The sequence below is a fragment of the Anser cygnoides genome, chromosome 4 (genome assembly GCF_040182565.1).
Source record: "Anser cygnoides isolate HZ-2024a breed goose chromosome 4, Taihu_goose_T2T_genome, whole genome shotgun sequence".
Classification (NCBI taxonomy): Eukaryota; Metazoa; Chordata; class Aves; order Anseriformes; family Anatidae; genus Anser; species Anser cygnoides.
In genome coordinates, this window is record NC_089876.1 from 64,425,575 (window position 1) to 64,445,478 (window position 19,904).

Below are 19,904 nucleotides of genomic sequence, written 5' to 3' on the forward strand. Positions count from 1 at the left end.
TGTTTTATTCCAGGCCAAACAGAACACACTGTTTCACTTCCACTTCACTCTAAATATTTTTTCCAGTTCAGCTGTTAGATCAAAACATATATTATTCATCATCTTGCCCATAATTTTTGCCATTTTTTCTCTGCTGCAATCCCTCTTCCATGCAGTTAAGTTCCTGACACCCTACAGGGAAGGAGAGCTGTATCTCCCGTTTATAAAGGAGATGAGTGAGGAGTAATGCCACATAAAAATATCTATCGGAAAGAGGAACTGAACCCAATTCCCCAGGGAAAACATCAGCATACTGGCAGAATTTCCCATCCCGCCAAGACAGAGAGAGGATGGCTCTTGCTGCCTCCATTCTCCTCTTGCAACTCCACCTCAAAACAGCAGTAATCTTAAAAGGCCTGGTAAACAGCAGACTCAGAAGTAACCCTGAGAAGAGTTAACTGGCTCTTTTCAGCCCGGAAAGATGTATTTTTTTAACCAATATTTCTGATTTTAATTAGCTTAGGCATTGTTTAATAGAAAACAAATGTTATGGCGTATTTATGCAGCTATAACCTCCCCGAGAATGCTTTACATACATGTTCTGAAGGCTGATGCCATCTCGCCTCTAATGCCGAAGTCAAAGCAAGCAGAAAGCTGAAGAAAGGGGTTTTGAAAGAAATTGTTCTATATTCACTGATGCAGCCAATGTTTGGGCCAGGCGCATACATGTGACTACTCTTTGTCCAACTGCATTTGTGCAAGGGAGAGAGGCTGCCTTTCGCTACGAACAGGAAGACCTGTGCATATAAAAGACCAAACGATACTGCCCGTGCAGTTTCTCTTCTTCATTATTCTTTTGACTGAGATACTCCATTCATCCAGCCACAAGGGAGAAACAATACCATAGGATTCGGATGACCCATACAAGCCCATTCATTAAAACACGTGAAGTAGTTACAGCGACCACTTCACCCCAACGTCTGTTTTACAGCAGTAAATCCAGGCAAACTCCACTTGTAACAGGAGGATTACGTTAGCTTTCATTAGCCTTTCCTGACCCTATCTCTCTTCCAAAGGAAACCTTGGATCAAGCAGTAAAAGCATGGACAAGTTTTTGAGAAATTGTTTTATATTCCAGGGTAATTATCTCAGCTGAGCAAAGTAAATATTTAACCCAGCTAAGGATATGTATACATCAACGCATATCCATGTCACGCAACTTACAAATCCCTTACAAACCAACCATATTTATAGTCAGCTCTTGAAATCAAAGCCAAGCAACTGGAGCTTCTCAAAATAAAGATGACAAAACGTGTTTATTCTCACTGCTCCCCCAGCAGCTGCGCTGTGAAGCTGTCATCCTACAGTCCCGTGCACCTGGACGGATAACCAAAACCTTGTGCAAGTCCAGGTGTTTGCCCCATCGACTAAAGGTCAGCCTAGACACAGTCCCAGGTACAGAAGAGAGGCGCAGATCAGTCAGAGAACACATGCTTGCTTGTTTGCATTTCCATACTATCGTGATCTGATCCAGCTCCAACTTAATCCTCAGGAAATTCCAAAAGAAGGGGACTCACACCCTAAAATGCACTTCGTCCAGCACTGGCAGAGATTTCCCAGCTTTTCCAGTGTCACTTTCTGACAAATCAAACCCCAGCCTGATTACTGCCTGAAGAAGGCAAAGTAATCCAAATGCACTTGGTGAAAGAGGCAGCTAATGCAGAGTGGCAGTGGCTAGAAATTGTTGTGTTTCTAAAACAGGCTCAGGCGAGGGGTCAGCCTTTAATGTCGTATACAGGCTAACACGTTATGGTGGCCGGCATCTTTTTTTTTCAAGGCATTTTCCCACTGTCCCCATCAGAAGCCTAGATCTTTTTTTCAAAAATCGTATCTAGATCTTCTCCACATTTACCATGTTTCACTGTGGGAAATTTCCTAAAAGCCTGGCAGCCCTAAGCTGTAGCTAATTAAATCCTAGACAGTAAGCCCGTTGCCAGTGATTTCAAAATTACATTCTGTGCATCTCTTAGCTGTCTGCCCTGTGTTTCATATTGACCTTTCCTAATGATATAGGGACTGCAAACATTTTGATGAATGAAGATAAAACTCCTCTAATGAAAACAGTGATGCTTGACATAGTTAAAAACTTGACAGTTTGACCCAACACACGGACAAATTTTAAAGCCTTTACTTAGCTGGGAACTTGCTGTGCAGATCTCAGAAATGCTGTATAAATGACACATCAGGGCTTTGGCTGATGGCACCCATGTGCATCACCTGAGGACCTGTCTCATCACGTAAGACTCCACTGAAGGCTCATTTTTATGTGTGTTTAAAAGATGAACTGTAAAAGAGCCCCTGCCCAAAGACTTTATGCAACAGAGCCTCGGCAACACCTGGCAAACAGGAGACGGGACCAGGGGCAGAGTGGAAAGCTGTGGAGGAGTACACAACTGAACATACAACAGCGCGAGTCACAAGACCACCCTGCCAGCCCTTTACCAGTGCTAATGCCAGCTTTGGCCTCCCCAGCTGTCAGTCTTACAACTTCCATGTGCACCAAACCTCCCTTTCTCCTGTTCCCCAGTCATCATCGCTGAGCAAAAACTAACCCCAGCGCAGAGCAGCTCTTTGGAAACATGCTCCTACATTGCTGAAGAGCGGGGAGGGAGCCAATGCCTGTTCTAACTAAATTTCATTCACAAAACTTGGATTATTTGATGCAATTTTTTGGCGCGCTGTCAAATACGACACAAAATTACATTAGTGTCATAAGAGGAAAGGATTAGTCCAAAGAGTTCTTTGAAGAACTGTGTTGGCACTTGGCATTTTGTAAAAATGCCAGCAGCTTCCCCTCTCTCTAGGAACAGCCCATTTTATCCTGGTCAATGAGGGAAATCACTGCTCAGTGAGGGTCTGAGCCAAAGCCTTTTTGAGTCTGTGGGAATCTTTCCACCAATTTCCACAGGCTCCAACCGGCCCTGAGCCTCAGATGTCAGTCGTACTGACATCTTCCTCCCACACTTCGATACTTCCCTATGGTCATTTATCAGGTAGAGTGAAAGAGTGAAAGTCTGTTTTGTTTTGTTTTGTTTTTTGTTTGTTTGTTTTTACATTTTTTAAAGAAAGTCTTAGTTATAGCAATTGGCTGCTGAAAGAAAAATCACTTTATAGCTATGGCATGGGTATAAGTGTTAGAAGATGGCTGAGTTTAATTCCTAATCTTGCCACAGAGGTCTTAAAATGAGTTAACTGGGACCAGATTTGTCTGAGAACACATCACTGGCCATGCCATGGTAGAACAGAGACCCACATATCCCAGCATCTTCTCCCTGACAGTGCCCAAAAGCAGACACATCACGAAGAGAGAGGAGCAGAACAAATATAAAAGTGTGCTCGATGTCCTGCCAGCCCCGGGAGGCAGCCCCTGCCATGGGACTGGTGTTTGCAGGGGGTGTATTCCTGGTGAATACACCTCGTGGGTGAGCTCTGCACCCGCTCAGTGCCTGAATTAGCCAGCTTCCTCTGACGCCCTGGTCTCAGTGCCATGCTGTGTTTCTCCTCCCAGCATCTCTCCCACAGCTCATTGTTCAGACAAGGGGGCACGGGAACAGGGTTGTGCCAAGAGAATAAGCTGAAAAACCCAAGTCCTGGGGGGGATCTGCAGAGAAGTCTGAAAACGAACACACAGATTACAGTTATAGCCATGGATAAGCTTAATCCTTTCTTTTTGTACAGTTTTTAGCACAAAAGGAAAACGAGGATAGTGTTTTCTGTCACTACTCCTCCTTTACACGACTTGCATATTTAGCCTGAAGGCACTGTGAGATGGGAACAGATTGCAGGCACTGTTTGGGGCAGACCCAAACTACCACAGTTACTGAAAGCAGAACATAACTGTCTTGAATACTGATCTTTGCTATGTCTTTATCTCTGTGTTTAGTGTTTACTTACACCTCACTATAAAACTGCCCCAGAAAGTGAGAAATGCAGACAAATGTCTTCCGCTCTACATAGAACATGCAATGAGAAGTGGGTAGGCATGCACCTGTGGTACAGCTGGAATCAGGAGCAGCAGGTACTTTATTTGCCAAATCTGTCTCAGCAGTGACGGCCAGCACCGAGCCCCCAGCACCAGCTCCCCACTCAAGTTATCACTGATTCACGTGAGCAGAGGATTCACCCATGGGTTGCTGCCAAGGACAAGGCTGATGGAGGGCTCCTACCTCAGCAGTCTCGGAGGTGCTATGCCTGTGTGCCATCAGGTCCCACGCTGAGCCTCAGGAGCACAAGATTTTATGGCAACTACATGCTTCAGAAACTGAATGTGCTTCATCTTTGATACAATACTATATATGCTACCTACATAATACTTGAACAGACTTCCTACAGTAGCTTGTATCTGTGTGATAGGACATTTGCTAAAAACACGTTTCACATCTTGGAGGTGTGCAGCACGTTTTGCTGAAGACCATGGATATTTGAGATTTTTGCTTCATGCAGTCTCACTAGCTCTGCAGATGCAAGTATCATCATCGGAGCCCCTCACATCCCAGGTCAGTCAGAGCCTACCAACACCTGAGGAGAGCTCTACAGGACTTGAGCATGTCAGCGTGTACTGAGTACGGGCCTACAACACAATTTCTGCAGAGAAATTTTTCCACTAACAAATTTTAATAGAGCTTTGCATTCATTAACCAAGACCAATGCTAGATCCACAAGTTTAGAGAATCACAGGGCCAAATACTGACCTGAGGTAACTCATCTGAACGCCACTGAAGCCAACGGTTTACGCCCACTGAGAGCGCAGACCAAACTGCCCGTGGCAAGCTGACTTCACGACACACTGATGTCTCAACAAGAACAACTTCACGTTTTCACCTCTGCCCTCCCTGCACCAGGCAATAGTGAACACCACAGCAACTCGAAGGAATGGCTTGTAGGAGGCCCTAGTTCAAACAGCACTTGTGCTCGAAAGGGTGTTAGAAAGGAGAGCTGTTGTCCCTGTGGCTGCTGTTGCCTTCAGCATGATATTCGCAGAGCAGCTACATTTGCCATCATGCCTCACTGATCTAATTGCTGCTGTTATGAACACGTTGAATGTAAAACTATGTAAACAGTGTGACGCTCTGACAGCCATTCTTGCTTACTGACCTGTGGAAAAGTCTATTTTTGGCAGCTGCTGTAGGCCACTGTGGTCATTGTAAAGCAGACAAGGCAATGCACGCATTTTGAGCCTTACCTTCAGCCAACATAAGTGTGCACGGCAGAGTTAGATTGAACTGAAACAGCTGAAAAGGTCTGGGACTTTTTAAATTGCACCCAACTTGCTTAGGTACTCAAGTTGGAGAGGAAGCGACAGAAGAAACCAAACTGGAAAAAAAAAACAAACACCTTCCACAATTAAACTGAGCATTATTTCTATGGCTTGTAGCTTTAGCTTTCAAACCCTCAGTCTCCTCCGGCTGGTTAAAGATCAACTGAGTATCAAAAACTATCTAAGGCGGTTTGCTGAGGACAGTACGCAAGATTCCTCCTATGAAATGAAACAAACTGGTCTCTTCAGTTCCTCATAGTGATTCACACTGACTGTTGCCAATCTGGCAAGCCATGAGCAAAAAGATCTCCCCAGCATCAACCTGTGGATTCCTCAGGCTCGACGGAGCTGGTTCTGCTCACACCTGCAGTCAGAGGCATTTGTCACCAGCAGTGATATAAATATACTGAAGACTATCATGGGAAATACTTGTGGAGAGCTTAGCTTCTTGGCTCACTCCTGTAGTCTGTCAGCAGTGGAGGGACAGTTCCTTCTTCCCTGTAGCACGCTGCTATCTTGTCTCTTTGCCCAGTGATAATTTTTAAGGCTGTTCCCCTCACTCATTGTTTATCCATGGCAGTTTGATCTGGCTAGCAGGACTGAGTGCTCAAAACAGCAATATTCTTTTTGTCTGATTGCTTGGGTCTGAAACGTATCAGAAGGAAATGGATGTGCTTTGTCTTGAGCCAGCAGGCAGAAATGTCCTGAAAAGCCCTCGTATTAAGAAGTGGGGAAGGGGAAGGAGAAGCAGGTGATTTTGCTGTGCAGTTCTAAACATCTTAAGAATCACACCTCAGAAAAAGGACTAGAATAGACCACCAAGCTGAATCCACCTTGCCAGCAGCAAGCACACAAATTACTTATTATAGCAGCAGGGTATGTGAGGCAGGAAACTGTAACTCGGTGTAGCAGGGAGTGGAAAGTGCACCTAAGGCGCACTCACTAAGGCTCTGTAACTCTCTGACATGCAAAGCACTTCACTCTGGCTTATTCAGGCTTCAGCACAATAAACGTGAAGCATCAGCAAGTTTCTCCAGGGCACAGCAGTTGCAGACCTGAGGTCTACAGGAATACACAAATACATACTTATCTGAGTCTGCTGTCCTGAACGAATGGGCAAAACAAGTACAGGGAAGAAGCAAGAAATGGGCATAAAGAAACAAATGGGCTTCGGGAATAGCCTCTTAGATGAGTTAAGATACAAGCAGCCCTGTTAGAGAAGCAAGGGAAAGCTGAACATGCCCACAAACTGCCATCGAGGGCTCCTGAGCTGACAATGATACACAGAAAATGCAACTAGAGAGCATCCTTAAAAAAACATTCACCAGACATCTCCCAAATAAGGATCATCTCACGGATTAAGCACAGTATTTACTTAACACTAGGGTTCAATTTCTGCTTCTGTGGAGATCTTCTGTGTCATATCAAGCAAATCATTCAATCATTCTCTGCCTCAGCTTCTCATCTGCAAATGGACCGATTATACTTTATCTGGCTGCTAAAGGTTGTTAACGGTCCAGAAGAGGAATTGCCATTTAGTAGGAGTTTGCCAAGAGGCAGCACAAAAGGCTCCTTTCCAGCTCCACGGAAGAGATGTAGCAAAGCTGAAATGCAGTTATTCTGACCGCTAAGTCTAAGTCTCCTGCAGTATGTGGCAGCTCTCACACACGCCAATGCAAACCCACCCAGTCTGTTGATCTTTACATTGCAACATCATATGCTAACAACTTGAAGATATTTACAAAAGGATGTCTTGGGTGGCCTAATCAACGTGGCTTTGCCACATCCCTGTCCCGTGACTGCAACGTAACTGCTTTTGGTACCATCTGCACAGGAAAGAAATTCAACTGGCAGTTAAGAGTATAGGTTTACTTACTTTCTATAGTGGTGAAGGGTAGATTTTAGTAACCCTTTTCACTGCCATTTTTTCAGTCACATATTGATACATTTACACTACTCCCTTCAGTGCTGATCAATTTACTTTTGGTTCGGAAAGAATCAGCTCACCGCATCTTTCAACAGCTTGGGATCACTGTGGTCTTGTCTGCTCTGGGTTTCCAGACACTTACTCTGATCTCACTGACACAGATGTTACAGAGGCAAACACTGTGTTTAACGACAGTTTACTTCTCTGCAAGACTGTAAAACATCTTTCTCTGACAATTCGTCTCTTGTGCTGGGGAAGCACGGGGTGGCACTAACGTCTGGAAAAGGCTGTAATTTTTATGTTGAAGCAATGGACTAGATACCTCTCTTTCAAAACCAGATCTAGAGCCTATGAAGTGTTTGTAATGGGTAAGGTGCTTCTTCTTCTGAATTATTCTTCACAGATTTGAATTAAAAAGATGTTAGCAAAGCCAAACTTTCCTAAGTTGTCATGGTTCCAAGTCTACATTAAGCTTATAAGCAAGGAAGTAGAAAGCTCATAAATTCACAACTTCATGTGTGTCTCCTTCTGCAAGTTCCTCCCCAGCATCAGCAGGATGTTTGCACAGAAGTGAAAGGCAGACTAAGGCCCTCATGCCCTAGCTACTCTGGTACTGCTCATTTGTTCATAACCATTCATTTACATTAAGTATCGCTGTGAGCTAAGTCATTTTTCTCATTTCCATTTATTCTCCTCTTTCATCTCAGACTGAATTTTCTCTGGTTTTCTCTTCACATTCCCATCGTTGCAAATGTTACCACTCTTTTCTTTCACTAAAGTGACCAATAACAAAACGGTGACTACAGATGCTGATGGGTAAGTACCAAGCTTTGCAGATGACATTCCAAGGAAAATAACAGGTTATTGCATCAAACTGTCGGCAGACGCAGCAAGGTTTTGTAACATTAATTTTTGTTTAATAACATGTAAAGGTGCACACTACTGCAATAGGCACTAAAAGCTTACCTTCGTCCTAGAATAAAAACTGAGATTAAACAGCAATCTGCGTATGCTATGCAGGCTACACAAATATATGGAGTGGTTCAAATGTACTCTGTATGCCCTTGATGTTCTTCCTACAAAACATCTGAATAAAAAATCCAAGCTTTCTGTCTGTTGTGATGTCTCATGTCTTCATCACACTGCTACAGACTGCTCCTGAGGTTTTTAATATGAGAAACAAAAAATCAAACCTTCAAAAACATGCTGACCTTGAATATGCTTTGGAGAGAACCAAAAAGACAGACAACAAGCAGACTTTGCTATTGTTTGTGTATGACTTTCAAGGGGTAAAGTCCATGTCAGTATGCGTTTGTGTCACTCCCTAAGCAAGAGTACTCATGAATACTGAAATCACATACTAAAAATTCACGTCACAGATGACCGTTCAGAGAGTGTTAGGACTGCTGGTATTTGCAGTAAGCAAACCTAACCCACTTGAGTTAAATTGTCACGAGCAACTTACAAAAAACAGTATCTTATGCACTCCAAACATAATTTATTTTCAGACAATGTAGTACTGCAAAACATTTTCTTTTTGCCCACATAACAAAAAACAATCCCAGATGAGGTTGTTGAAGCACATTAGTGCTTCCTTTACCAGTCCTAATGGCTAAACACATTAGGTCTGGTGTAAAGATAACCTGCACATATTTGGTGCTGGAGCTTTATCTCAAGTCTGGCTTGCAAACCTTTGTTTGTTCGCATTTTATCACATAGATAGCAGCCTGCCCAGCAGCATCCCCCTACGTGAGATGAAGGCATCATGTGGCTGATACTCTGTAATGATTTGCTTTCCTTAATTTCTTTTGCATCTAGCTACATTTCATTTAATATTGTTGGAAGCTTTTATTAAATGTAGAAGCTCACTTTCCTCTCGCTGCTTTCCCATTTCCCACCATTCTCCTCTGGGATCTTTCTTTTATCCCTTCTCTTGCACTGGAGACAAAATCTTTGTCTTTTACCTTGTCAACAGCTGGCCAAAGAGCAGACACCTGCCACCTTTGGGGACTGGGAGAATTCCGACAACTTCTAACTGACTACCCACAAAGCAGTCAGACCTCACATTTTTTTCTTTTGCTACTTTCTCAGCCCATGCCAGCACTGCAGGGGCAGCTGGGACTGTGTTGAATCACCTGAACTGAAGGATGGGCTCTTAGCTCTTAATTGTAATTTTTCAGTTTTAAGTTTATGGATTTACTGAGCTTTAAATGTGCATGAAGCGTTTGAAGAACCTTGGCAAGAGGATATTATGTGAATGTAATACCTCTAAAAGTAAGCGTGATATAGTATTCCAAAAAAGGAAAACATCAAATACCCCTGCAAATTCCTTTTAAAAGGAGAAGAAAAGCTGAAAAGGCCTTAGGAACTTAAAAATTATGGAGAGAGAAACCATTAAGCTACACTGTGAAGTATAATTTTGAAATATATAAAACACTGGTGGCTGATTCTTAATCTTTTCTGAGGTCAATCACTTCCTCCTTCAATAATTGATCACCTTCGATAAGAGTAATGTGACCAATGTCCATTAGGATTGCCTACATGAACTAGGTGTCTCGTGATTCCTACTGCATGTGAAAAAACAGTCATGGAAGTGAAGAAGTGGCTCATTTTCTCTTTTAGCTTGAGAGACCTCTAAACTTTGTAAGAAATGTCTTCCACTGATTCAGGCATTTCCCAAGGAAATATTAGGAACAGTTGAATTTTGGCCTCGCTATGACACTGCTGACCTTGAGTACGTCACTTCTGCTGTTAAACACATACATATGCATACATAGATATCAATGTTTTTATGTACATGTACATGTGTGCATACGTATATGTGTGTGCATACATATCCAGAGTATTTATCACTCCTGCTCTCCTGACAGAGTATTTATCACTCCCCGGGACTCCAAGGTCTGCAAACTTGATTTTTCTTGTCTCCTTTTCTCATTACTTTTATTTTTTTCCTCTTAAGTAGACAGTATAAATCCAAGAAAAAAAAATCACTTTAGACCAAACAGAACCAGTAACTTCACTATTTCACATTAGCAAAACTAAATTGAGATGTGACAGAAGGGTTCTCTATTCAGTTTTACGAAGTTAGCTTGAAGTGAACATTTTGTTCAGTCAGTACTGATTACAATTTACATGGGTCTTAAGCAAAAGCCATTTGTTTTTGGAAAACACTCAAGTTGCAATCAACTGCATTTGCAAATATCCTCCCAGTGGATACAAACGATCTACCAGTTCGGTATTTGAAGATCCAGATTTTGTCATAAGGCCATTGTCAGTACCTGAAGACACTTCATGTAAACAACACAATACAGCCAGCAGAGCATGAAATATACTCCAGAAAACAGAAGGGTGTCTGAGCCCTTCATGCCTGCCCTATTCAGACATTACCCCTCGGATGTTAGCCAGTTGTTCCAACTTAGTGACTCATGCTGACACCTTTTGTTTGGCTAATGACAGCTCCTCAGCTATGCTGATCTTGACCCAGATTCCTCTCTGGCTGAGCATGGAAATTCAGGACAGAGCACTCCATAAAGTGATACCAGCTATCACCTAACTGGCACAGAAAAAAACTGTTCGGACATGCCAGCACTGGAAAACATACAGGATGCATCTCTATTAAGGTCTTAAGTAAGACCAAAATTTTAGATCCAAATGTCTGTGATTCAAAGTGGGCATAAAGTTCTGTGGCTTGACCCTAACACAAACATTTATTCTTCATGCCTCCAAAGGGTATTGGCAGATTTTGTGTTGCCGAGTTAAGCTCAGCACACCACCAGACCCAGCATGCAGGCATTGCTACTCATTACCATTTTACAAGGCTTTTGACAGCCAGGGAAATGGACGTGTGAGGAGAGATCACTCATTCAGTGATAACACAGAGGTTGCTGCTAAAAAGATGCAGGTGAGGTGGCTGCTCTTCCCCCTAGATCACACCCTGAGTGCAATACTGATCAGGCTGCTCTCTGTCAGCATGGGGACTCTATCACTTACCTGAAGAACATTAAACAGCTCCAAATCCTGCTGAGGCCAGTGGAAATCTTTGTGCTGTCACAGCGACAGTGATAAAACAGAGCAAATGAGGCAGGAGCTATATACAGAATTGCCACCCTTTCAAAGGGAGCCCCAGGCACTTTAAAGGATGAAGGGGGACTGCCTGTAAATCTGAACAGGATTCCTGGATTGCCATGTGGCAGGATAGCAGTGGAAGACATCTGGATAAGTAGTTCACATACTTGGATGCAACAGTGACAAAGGAGTCATAGAAATGTTTGCAGAAAGGAACAAACGTTCGCCCTCGGGCTCATGCCTGTGTGCTTAAAACAAGGCTACTGCCAAGATCAGGCCATAGGCATTCAGCTGGAGATGTGAGGGGGGGTGGTTGTGGTACCCCGCAGGGCAGGAGGAAGGGAGTGTTGTGTCTTGCCTACCTGCGGACGACTAGCTTCAGTTTCTTGTAGGACCCTTTCACCAGGGAGATGGCCTCTCTTCTGGAGCTGCTCAGTTCCACCTCATTGATGTTCACCACCTCGTCACCAGCCTGCAGCTTGGAAGGCAGGGAGTCTGCTTTACCTCCCTCTTCGATCTGCACAGGAAAGAGAGAAAGCGATGGTGAGGCACGCCTGCCAGTTTGGCTGTCACATGCAGAGCTCAGCGTGCACTTCTGTCCAAGAGGCAAGGTCTACCAGCCCCAAACTCAGCTCTCAGACTAAGAAACGTTGCCTCCCTTTGCCAGCCAGCTTTCTCAAAGGACAATGCTTGCCTCCCCTGTATTGTGTGTATGGAAGATGGGGATCAGCAGCCAAACAAATTTTGCCAAGAAACATTGTTTTGAATAAGCCAGAAAATTTTTTGGTATTTGGAAGCAGTAATTGCCAGCAAAACGGTTATGGAACATCTCCTGATAAGAGCACCCCGGCACGAGCCCAAGGGCCAAGCCTGGATTAGAAGACTTTTGATGTGATTTTCAGGTTCAGGCTCCTCTGCATGATCTAACTGCCTGGTTAACAACAGCTTGCTGCTTACAGGCCAGCAACAGAGCAGATGCACACAGGTGTATGCAGTTAGTAACATGCAGCAGCTCTGCAGGGTTTTTCAGCTAGGGATTTCAAAGAACAGTATAAAAGGAAGTAGAAAATTATTTTAATTTTATGAGAAGGTAAGTAGCTTGCCCAAGGCTATGCAGTGGCAAATCCAGAAGGAGAATCCTAGGGCACTTTCCTCTCGGTTTTGTATAGTCCACTGCGTACATTGTGTAGTCTTCAATGCCCATTGATTCTCCATCAGTGTGCCAGCAGCAATGCACCAAGTCTGCACAGAAGTGAGAGACAGAGCAGAGGAGAAGGAAACAGGGCCCAGAATCTCGGACTCACGGCCTTGTGCAAAGCGAGAGGTGCATACCAGCATAGCGATACTGAATATTAGCAGAGGGCAAGGTTACATACGTATTAACACACTGAATCCTGAGCTTCTGGAGAATGAAATGCAACCAAAATAGCTTTTATTGCAAAACTTGACACCACAGAATCTGATATTCAAAGCACCCGGCAGTCTACGTTCAACAGAAGCTGTAACTGGTGTTAGCAATTGTCCCGTGGCCCACAATTAATTACAACATCTTATGGCACCCTGGAAGTATAACCTCTTTTGTCAGTCCTTCACCTTCCCAGACATCACACCAAAACAAAAACTGGATTCAGACTCCGATCTAGTGAGCAGAACTAGTATTTGCAGGGGTGCCACTTTCTGAGAAGTGAAACTGCACACACACTTCTACAAGTTACTTTTACTTCAAGCCATGTCGAGTAAGGTGTAATTGAGCCACAACTCAAACATGAAACTCAGCACATGCAGACACATTACCCAGACTTCTTACTAGTACATTAGTTTCAGTGTAAATGGTGATTTCTCACAGGCAAAGCCAGTCTGTTCTTCTGAACAACAGTACTCCAGCTCGTGTATTTTGTAACACTTAAAATCTGATTTCCACAAACATTAGCTAATCAGTTCTCCTACCTCCCTACACAGGTAGGTAAAAATCATTGGTATTCATCCTACCAGGAAGTCCTTCCACTGATGAATGATTTTTTTCTTTTCTTTGTGAGAATGGATAAAACCACAGGAATGAGACTTCATATAAAGAGTCTTGTATCACAATTACCAGGAAGGGCGAGAGATGAAACATTAGACCTTGCTGCCAGCATAAATAAATAACAAACTAAAAAATGCAGTGCAGTATTGCTCCAGTTTGTTGCTGCTGTAAAGAAACACAGGTGGGTAGCATTTAAACTAAGTATAACAGACTGGGACAATACAGGTTAGATTAACCTGCAATACAGGAAACAGAAAGGAGTTAGTTTTTTGTCCTTTTTTTTTGTTATGTTAGATCACATACAATAGAAAAAAGGCGTTCTTGGACCAGTACAAATTTGTACTTGTACCTTGTAACAAATATCATCTACTTCAAAGGCTGAGACACTCATCAGAAGCATTTGTATTAACTTCTGCCTTGAGGAACTTTGGCCTTAAAAAACCGCCAGTCCAAAAATCATGATCTGTGCTTTATTCTCTACCAAGTCCCAATTTTATTTTTTTATTCTAGTTTTTGAACTCCACAGGATCACTGTTTTAGGGTTCTCTTTGGAACCATGGGGGCTAGATTTTTGTTTTCCTCTCTTTTTATAGTGAAAATGGGTATTTGGATTCTTCCATAATTACCATTATAAATAACCTGAAATCAAAGGCCTTAACGAAACACTAAAATCCACAATACTCCTGGTAAGGTTGCTAACATTATGAACAGCTCTAAAATAAATCTGTCTTTGATAACTGACGTGTTCCAGCTTATGCTTATGCCAGGGGCTCTTAAACTGCAGTTTGCAAGGCCATGTAGCCAGCCACAGCAGTATATTAAAGAATGTCTTCAAGGAGAGTTTGCTAGCCTGAGTACAGTCATCTGCAAGTAATGCTGAGGTTCAGAATGATCTGCTTTCCTCCTGTATAACTATCTACAAACAAGACCTAAAACACGACACACTTTTTGTGACTAGACGCTTTTGATGGTAGCATCAAAACTAAATTACCTGTGTACCTAGACAGAATATAAGTGGAGATATGGATTGATTTTTTCATTTGATTGCATAGCTATCTCATCTCTTAATAATGTTAGCCTCCTCTCTTGCTTAGGCACAGTTGTCTCATTTAATCAGCTGGGATTCCCTGGATGCAAGTTCCCTAGAGGTCCTGGAGGAAAATACTCACAACAGCCCTGTGACCTGGCAATACCACTCAGAGAGTCAAAAGGGTCAAAAAGACTCCAGGGTTTCCAGCAGAAGTCCAGAAACAAGACACTGTCTCCCAAAGCAAAGTTCAGATGCTCCATGTTCTAACCTGGTCACTTCCTCTCTCTCTGAATGCCTCTGAAAATATTTGTGTATAAGGAGTGGTAATAATTCAAGGAAAGAACTGAATAACTCAAACAAAACACGCTGCACTATAAACACAAAGCTCTGTCTCTAGTCAGTGTAACAATTATCAACAAAAGCAAACAAACCTCAATGCACATGTAACCTATTTAAACGATCACCTGCTTCACTGGCCAAGTCAAGGATGGGACCCTGCGGGTCTGTGATGCACTGAGCAGCTGAGGACCACATGACAGAGTATGCTTGCTAAGCTTTGTGTGCCAAACCAGACAGATAAATCTGCAGGCAGGCCACTTGTGCGTGTGTCTACCCTCTCTGAACAACGTCTTGTTCTGTGGACCAGGTCCCAAGTGAGAGGAAAAGAGAAGTCTTCAGCTGTCCCCTAAACCTCAAGTGGCTCTAAGTGCCGTCAGTCAGCAATGGCAGAGCTAGCAGCACACTCTATTGTTTTCAGTGTGTAAGTTGCATTGGAGTAGTTTGAACAGCCACAGTATTGTCAAAATCACCCTCAGCCAAAAATCACCCTTGTGCCAAAAATGTGATCCCTGTGAGCTACATGATCTAGCGTAAGGGGTCAACCAATAGGCAGTAAGACCTCTTATGGCTTATTTAAGCAGAAAGAAACAAGGTGATTTGGAGCCAGCAAACTTACTTGGGCATAGGATCATCGCTAAAACTATCAGGAACAGGAGGAGCCAGCAGGAGCCAGCTGGGGATGATGATTTTTGGCTGGAATGAGACAACCACTCTGCCAAGCCAAGTTATGAGAGAAGACCGACAAGCAGAGGGGGAAGGAATACCTAAGACACAGGTGGGCTGGATTTCATGCCTGGTTTCACTGTGTATGTTGTGAGTAGAGCCAGATGCCCAGGTATGGCCACGTGGGGAGTAGAAACCCTCTCTTTGAAGTCAGTAAGAGCATCTGTACAGCGAAACATTCATCACTAGCAGAAAGACTCATGGTTTCTGTGCCTCAGTTTCCCAACTGTGAAATGGACACAACTGTTCCTACCTTTATCTGTCCCCTCTGTTCAACATGTGATCTCTCTGTGGGCGGCGATGATCCAAATCTTGGCTCTCATTCCAGGGGCTGCCTCTGAATCTCCAGCTCACAAGCCCTAACCTGGGGAAGAGTCTTTGCCTCCTGAACCATGCAACAGAAAACTATCCCCTTCCAGAGGGTGCTCCAGCAACCATCTCTGACAGTTCCTATTTCCTGTGAAACCCCATCCAAGTCCTCCATAAAGGCTGTGATTTCAGCCATCTCCTCCACACCTCACTCTTTCTTCTGCTTTCCACAAACATATCTAGCCAGTGCTTTCAGGTTCTTTCAGGAGGAGAAAACAAGATCTTCCCTGCCAAGCTGGCCTCCCCACCCGCTTCAAAAAGTCTCAATAATCTTCTCAGGCTGACACAAACCCAAGCCCGTTCAGTTGTCTTTACTGCAGTAAAGCCTACCATGCCCGCTGCCCTTTCCTGAAAATCCCAAAGGCCACCCCTGGTTCCGGCTTTGCATTAACACTCCAGTCCATTTTCTTCTACTAGAGGAGGCTTCTTGTCACTCAATAGATCGTAGAGCAGACTTTGAACTCATCTGTTCTCCCTTTTTTTGGCTTACTGTAAAAGCAAGATGTTGCTTAAGCAGATCACCAAGGATACATAAGACTTATTACTACTGTCTTTTGTTTGGTTCACTATGGTTACTGTACGTTCAGAGAATGCTGTCTAACTGAGATCCTTTCTTGATTATTTTAAAGAGGTTTTCTTTATTTATTCCTCTTTTCTCTTCCCTTGCTTTGAGGAGCTTTTGTAACAACAAATTCTGTGTAGCTTTTAAGATGGATCATTCCATCTTTGTGTCTTTTGTATGAAGAACGGTGCATGTGACTCCTAAACTGTAAACTTACTGGCCGAAGTTTCTTCATAAAAAAGAAGCAAATATGTACACACACACACTGTATGCAGTTACACAAGCAAAGCTGTGCCACGCAGCAGGTTAGTACAACTGCTGAGTGACACTGGGAGATGCTCTGGAAAAAAACAGTAAGTCAGCTTAGCCGGGTGTTGACAGAAGCAGCCGCAATCGCAGTGACAAACTACTGCCCTTTTTGTGTCACACACAATAACGATGGGAAGGGAAGCATCACAAATGAACTGCTGGAGATGGCTGTCCAGAATTCCTGAGCTGCAGAAAGAAGTCTTATAGGAACCGATGGGGTGGGAGAGGAAGAAATTTCGCTCCCTGGAGGAGCTGAGAGAGGAAGCTTTCTCCGCTGCAAGGTGTCCATGACTCACCCAGGAGCAGCATTACAGAAAAATGTTCTCTGCTTCAGAGCCCTTGAAAATCCTCCTTCTTGGCCCCATTACTGACCCATTTTCATCTCCACATCTCCACTGCTAAAGTCTTTGTAATGGTCTAAAATCTTTTACTAGAATTGTTTTTATTCCTTCCAGTGGGATGATGCATCCCAGTGCATCTGGGACTCACCTCTGCCTTGTCCCTCACTAGGCTATCAGCACTGGTACACCAAATTTGGCTTGCTCAGTAAACTTGTTGAGTAGTTGATTAATACCGGTTTTATGCTGGAGATGAGTTTTTTAAGCCCCCATGGAGTTCAGACAGGGTTCTCAAACCTAAAAGTAGAGTTGCAGAGCTACTGAAAGACTCCAGAGAATACGCTGCTCCCATCACTCAGACTTAATGCCGTGTCACAGTTTGGGGGCAGTGCGTGTTTCCCATGCAGCAGAGAGAAATTCTTCCCCATTGTCCCCAGCCTGTGTGTCAGCGTGACAAAGCAGTTAATACGATTCAATCAAAAAACAGTTAAGCCAAAGGTCTCCCCCTGGAGCCGTATCTCTGCTGGGTTTCCCCATCCCTGATGCAGACATGCATCGAGAGAGAATTTAGCTACTGATGTTTACTTGAAACCAAAGAAAGTGTTTCCAAATTAGTTATTGTTTTATCCTTCAGGGAAGAAAGGAAGAGGTTCTTTTCTCACAGTGCTCTGGATTGTTCTGCAGTAACATTACTGCTCCCAAGTAAAAGGTTTAGTGGTGGAGAGACTCATTTATTCCAGGTAGCTGTACAAGGTTCACGCAGAATGAATTCATCTCGAGAGCCTGAATTTTACTCAGTGGAAGAACAAGTTAAACTACATGGTTCTGAAGGGTTAACGGTGCTAAGAAATCTTTCTGGCACTTCCCAAGAAAATCTGTTATTTAACACAAGCAAAACAACGTATTTTCTCCCACACTCAGTCTGAACCACGTTAATGAATACATTTACTTGGCTTGGAGCAAGACGCCTAGCAAGGAGAACTCCAGCCCTTGCCATTCACAACTCCAACACTTCTGGGATCCTCAGGCTTATTTTCCAGATACTACATCAGAGAGGCACCACGGTAAACCCAGAGGGACCTCTGCTCACTGTGTTGGCAGTGGCAGACACCAGCTCTGATTTTAGCACTGCAGCCACCATCAGAGCAGTATTTGACACCATAAAGAGAAGAGTCACGAGCTCAGGACTGCACCTGACCGTCACAGCTGGTGGCTTCTTTGCAGTGTGTGTTTGTGTGGGAAGGGACAGACAGCCCCATTTTTCCCTGTCTGTCAGGACTGAAGACAGTTTGCCTGCCCCTCCACTGAATTCATCTGCTCACTAAGGACATATATAATATTCTGCTTTGATTCTCAGGAGTGGCAAAATCAAGCGTCAAGGTTGTGGCATAGAGCTTTGCCCGGTGCTGTGCTCTTCCCGGGTAGTTCAGGAGACCAACACAGCAGGAACTTGGTGTTCCTTCTCAGCTCTTTCACCAGCACTGGCTGACCAAGTGGTGCAGCCAACCCAGAGGAAAGCAGGGTCCCAGGGAGCACAGTCCCTCGCCTCTCCCCTTCCCACTGTGGGTGCACTTCTGCTGCCAAAGCTGCTTTCTCACTGCTGGGTGGCCAAAGGTAGGCACTGCTCAGAGAGCAAGGCCACCCGTCCCTCAGTGGGACAGAGGAGCTTCCCTCAAGACAATGTCACTGGAGAAATTGCTCCTCGTCCCTGTGGCTTTACTCCTCTCGTAGTCCCATGCTCTGCTGCCTGAGGCAATCCTTATTTTGTCCATGTCTAAGGCTAGCCCTAGGAACGCTGAAAAGAACAGCAACCACACATCCTTTTTTCAGAAGAGGGATTTCAGGCAAGCAGGTTGTATTTACCAAAACTGAAATCTGTCCAGGATGCTGAGTGAAAATGTTATTATGTATTAGAGCCTCTAGTACAAAGGGGACCAGGACCTCACTTTTTATGGATATTCCCCAAAGCCAAAATGAAGCAGCAGTGTTGCTGCTTCCCCTCCAAGTGCTACAGATCCAGGCGGAAACCTGCTACGCCTTGCTGACTGAGCACCACGCCTCCTCTACAGCCCCATCTGCACGCGGCAGGAAGCATCACTGCCCCTGTGCCACCTGGCTGTCCCCAAACCTGGCCCAGGAGTAAGGCAGTATCTGGGCTGCCTTCCCCTTGTCCTTGAACCTGGATGGTCTGGAGACAGGACTGCAGGCGAAATGCTGGGATGCTCCTGCTCCAGCGCAGACAGGCGCTCCCTGAAGGACCAAGACCTTTCCCAGTATAATTACGGAGCGAAAATTGGCTGTGGGGACCAAAGCAGTGACCCAGCTGCGGAAATGCCATGGTGCTCCAAGCAGGCTGGATGCAAGTTACTGACAAGTGGCCAGGATTCAAGGTCATTCCTCTGACTACCCTGCAGGCTCCAACATTTCCACACCTTCCCATTTCCTGTGTGATTGTTTCCTGTCCTGGAAGCAAGGTTAATCTCAGCAGTCAGCCCCTCAGCAAAAAGTGGCAAGAAGTGAATGGAAAACAGATTGCTGGCTTCAGCTGCAAGAGAAAAGAAGACATGCGTGGATGAGTCTGTGTCTGCCTCCTCTCAGTGACTCTAAATTCCTAAGCCAGCAGAGGAAAGAAAGCTTAGCTCTTAGATAATTTTGTACCTTCTTAAGCATAGAGCAGCAAAAATCAAGTTTTCTTTCAGCTGGTGCACAAAGACAGACGGAACTCCAATACAGCTTTGACTTCAGACCTTTAAGAAGCCTCCAGGATCCTTTTTTTTTTTTTTTTGTAATGGGAGGCAAAACTAACAATAAATCTTCTCCACACCCATCCATATATACAAGACAAGGAACTAATCTGTGTTTGCTCTATGGTAACACGCACAGCCCTGTCAGGTCCCTCTGCTAGAGGCATGGTGCAAACACA

At 44.2% G+C, this 19,904-nt stretch overlaps 1 protein-coding gene across 2 annotated transcripts in view; it reads right to left on the reverse strand.

The window, feature by feature from the left end:
* The window catches only part of SHROOM3 (shroom family member 3), a 154,614-nt gene that overhangs the window by 90,949 nt on the left and 43,761 nt on the right, over positions 1–19,904 (reverse strand). For both annotated transcript variants that reach the window (XM_066996301.1, XM_066996300.1), the window contains exon 7: positions 11,651–11,805. In XM_066996301.1, the coding sequence (XP_066852402.1) occupies positions 11,651–11,805 (155 nt within the window). The remainder of the gene's footprint in view (positions 1–11,650; positions 11,806–19,904) is intronic.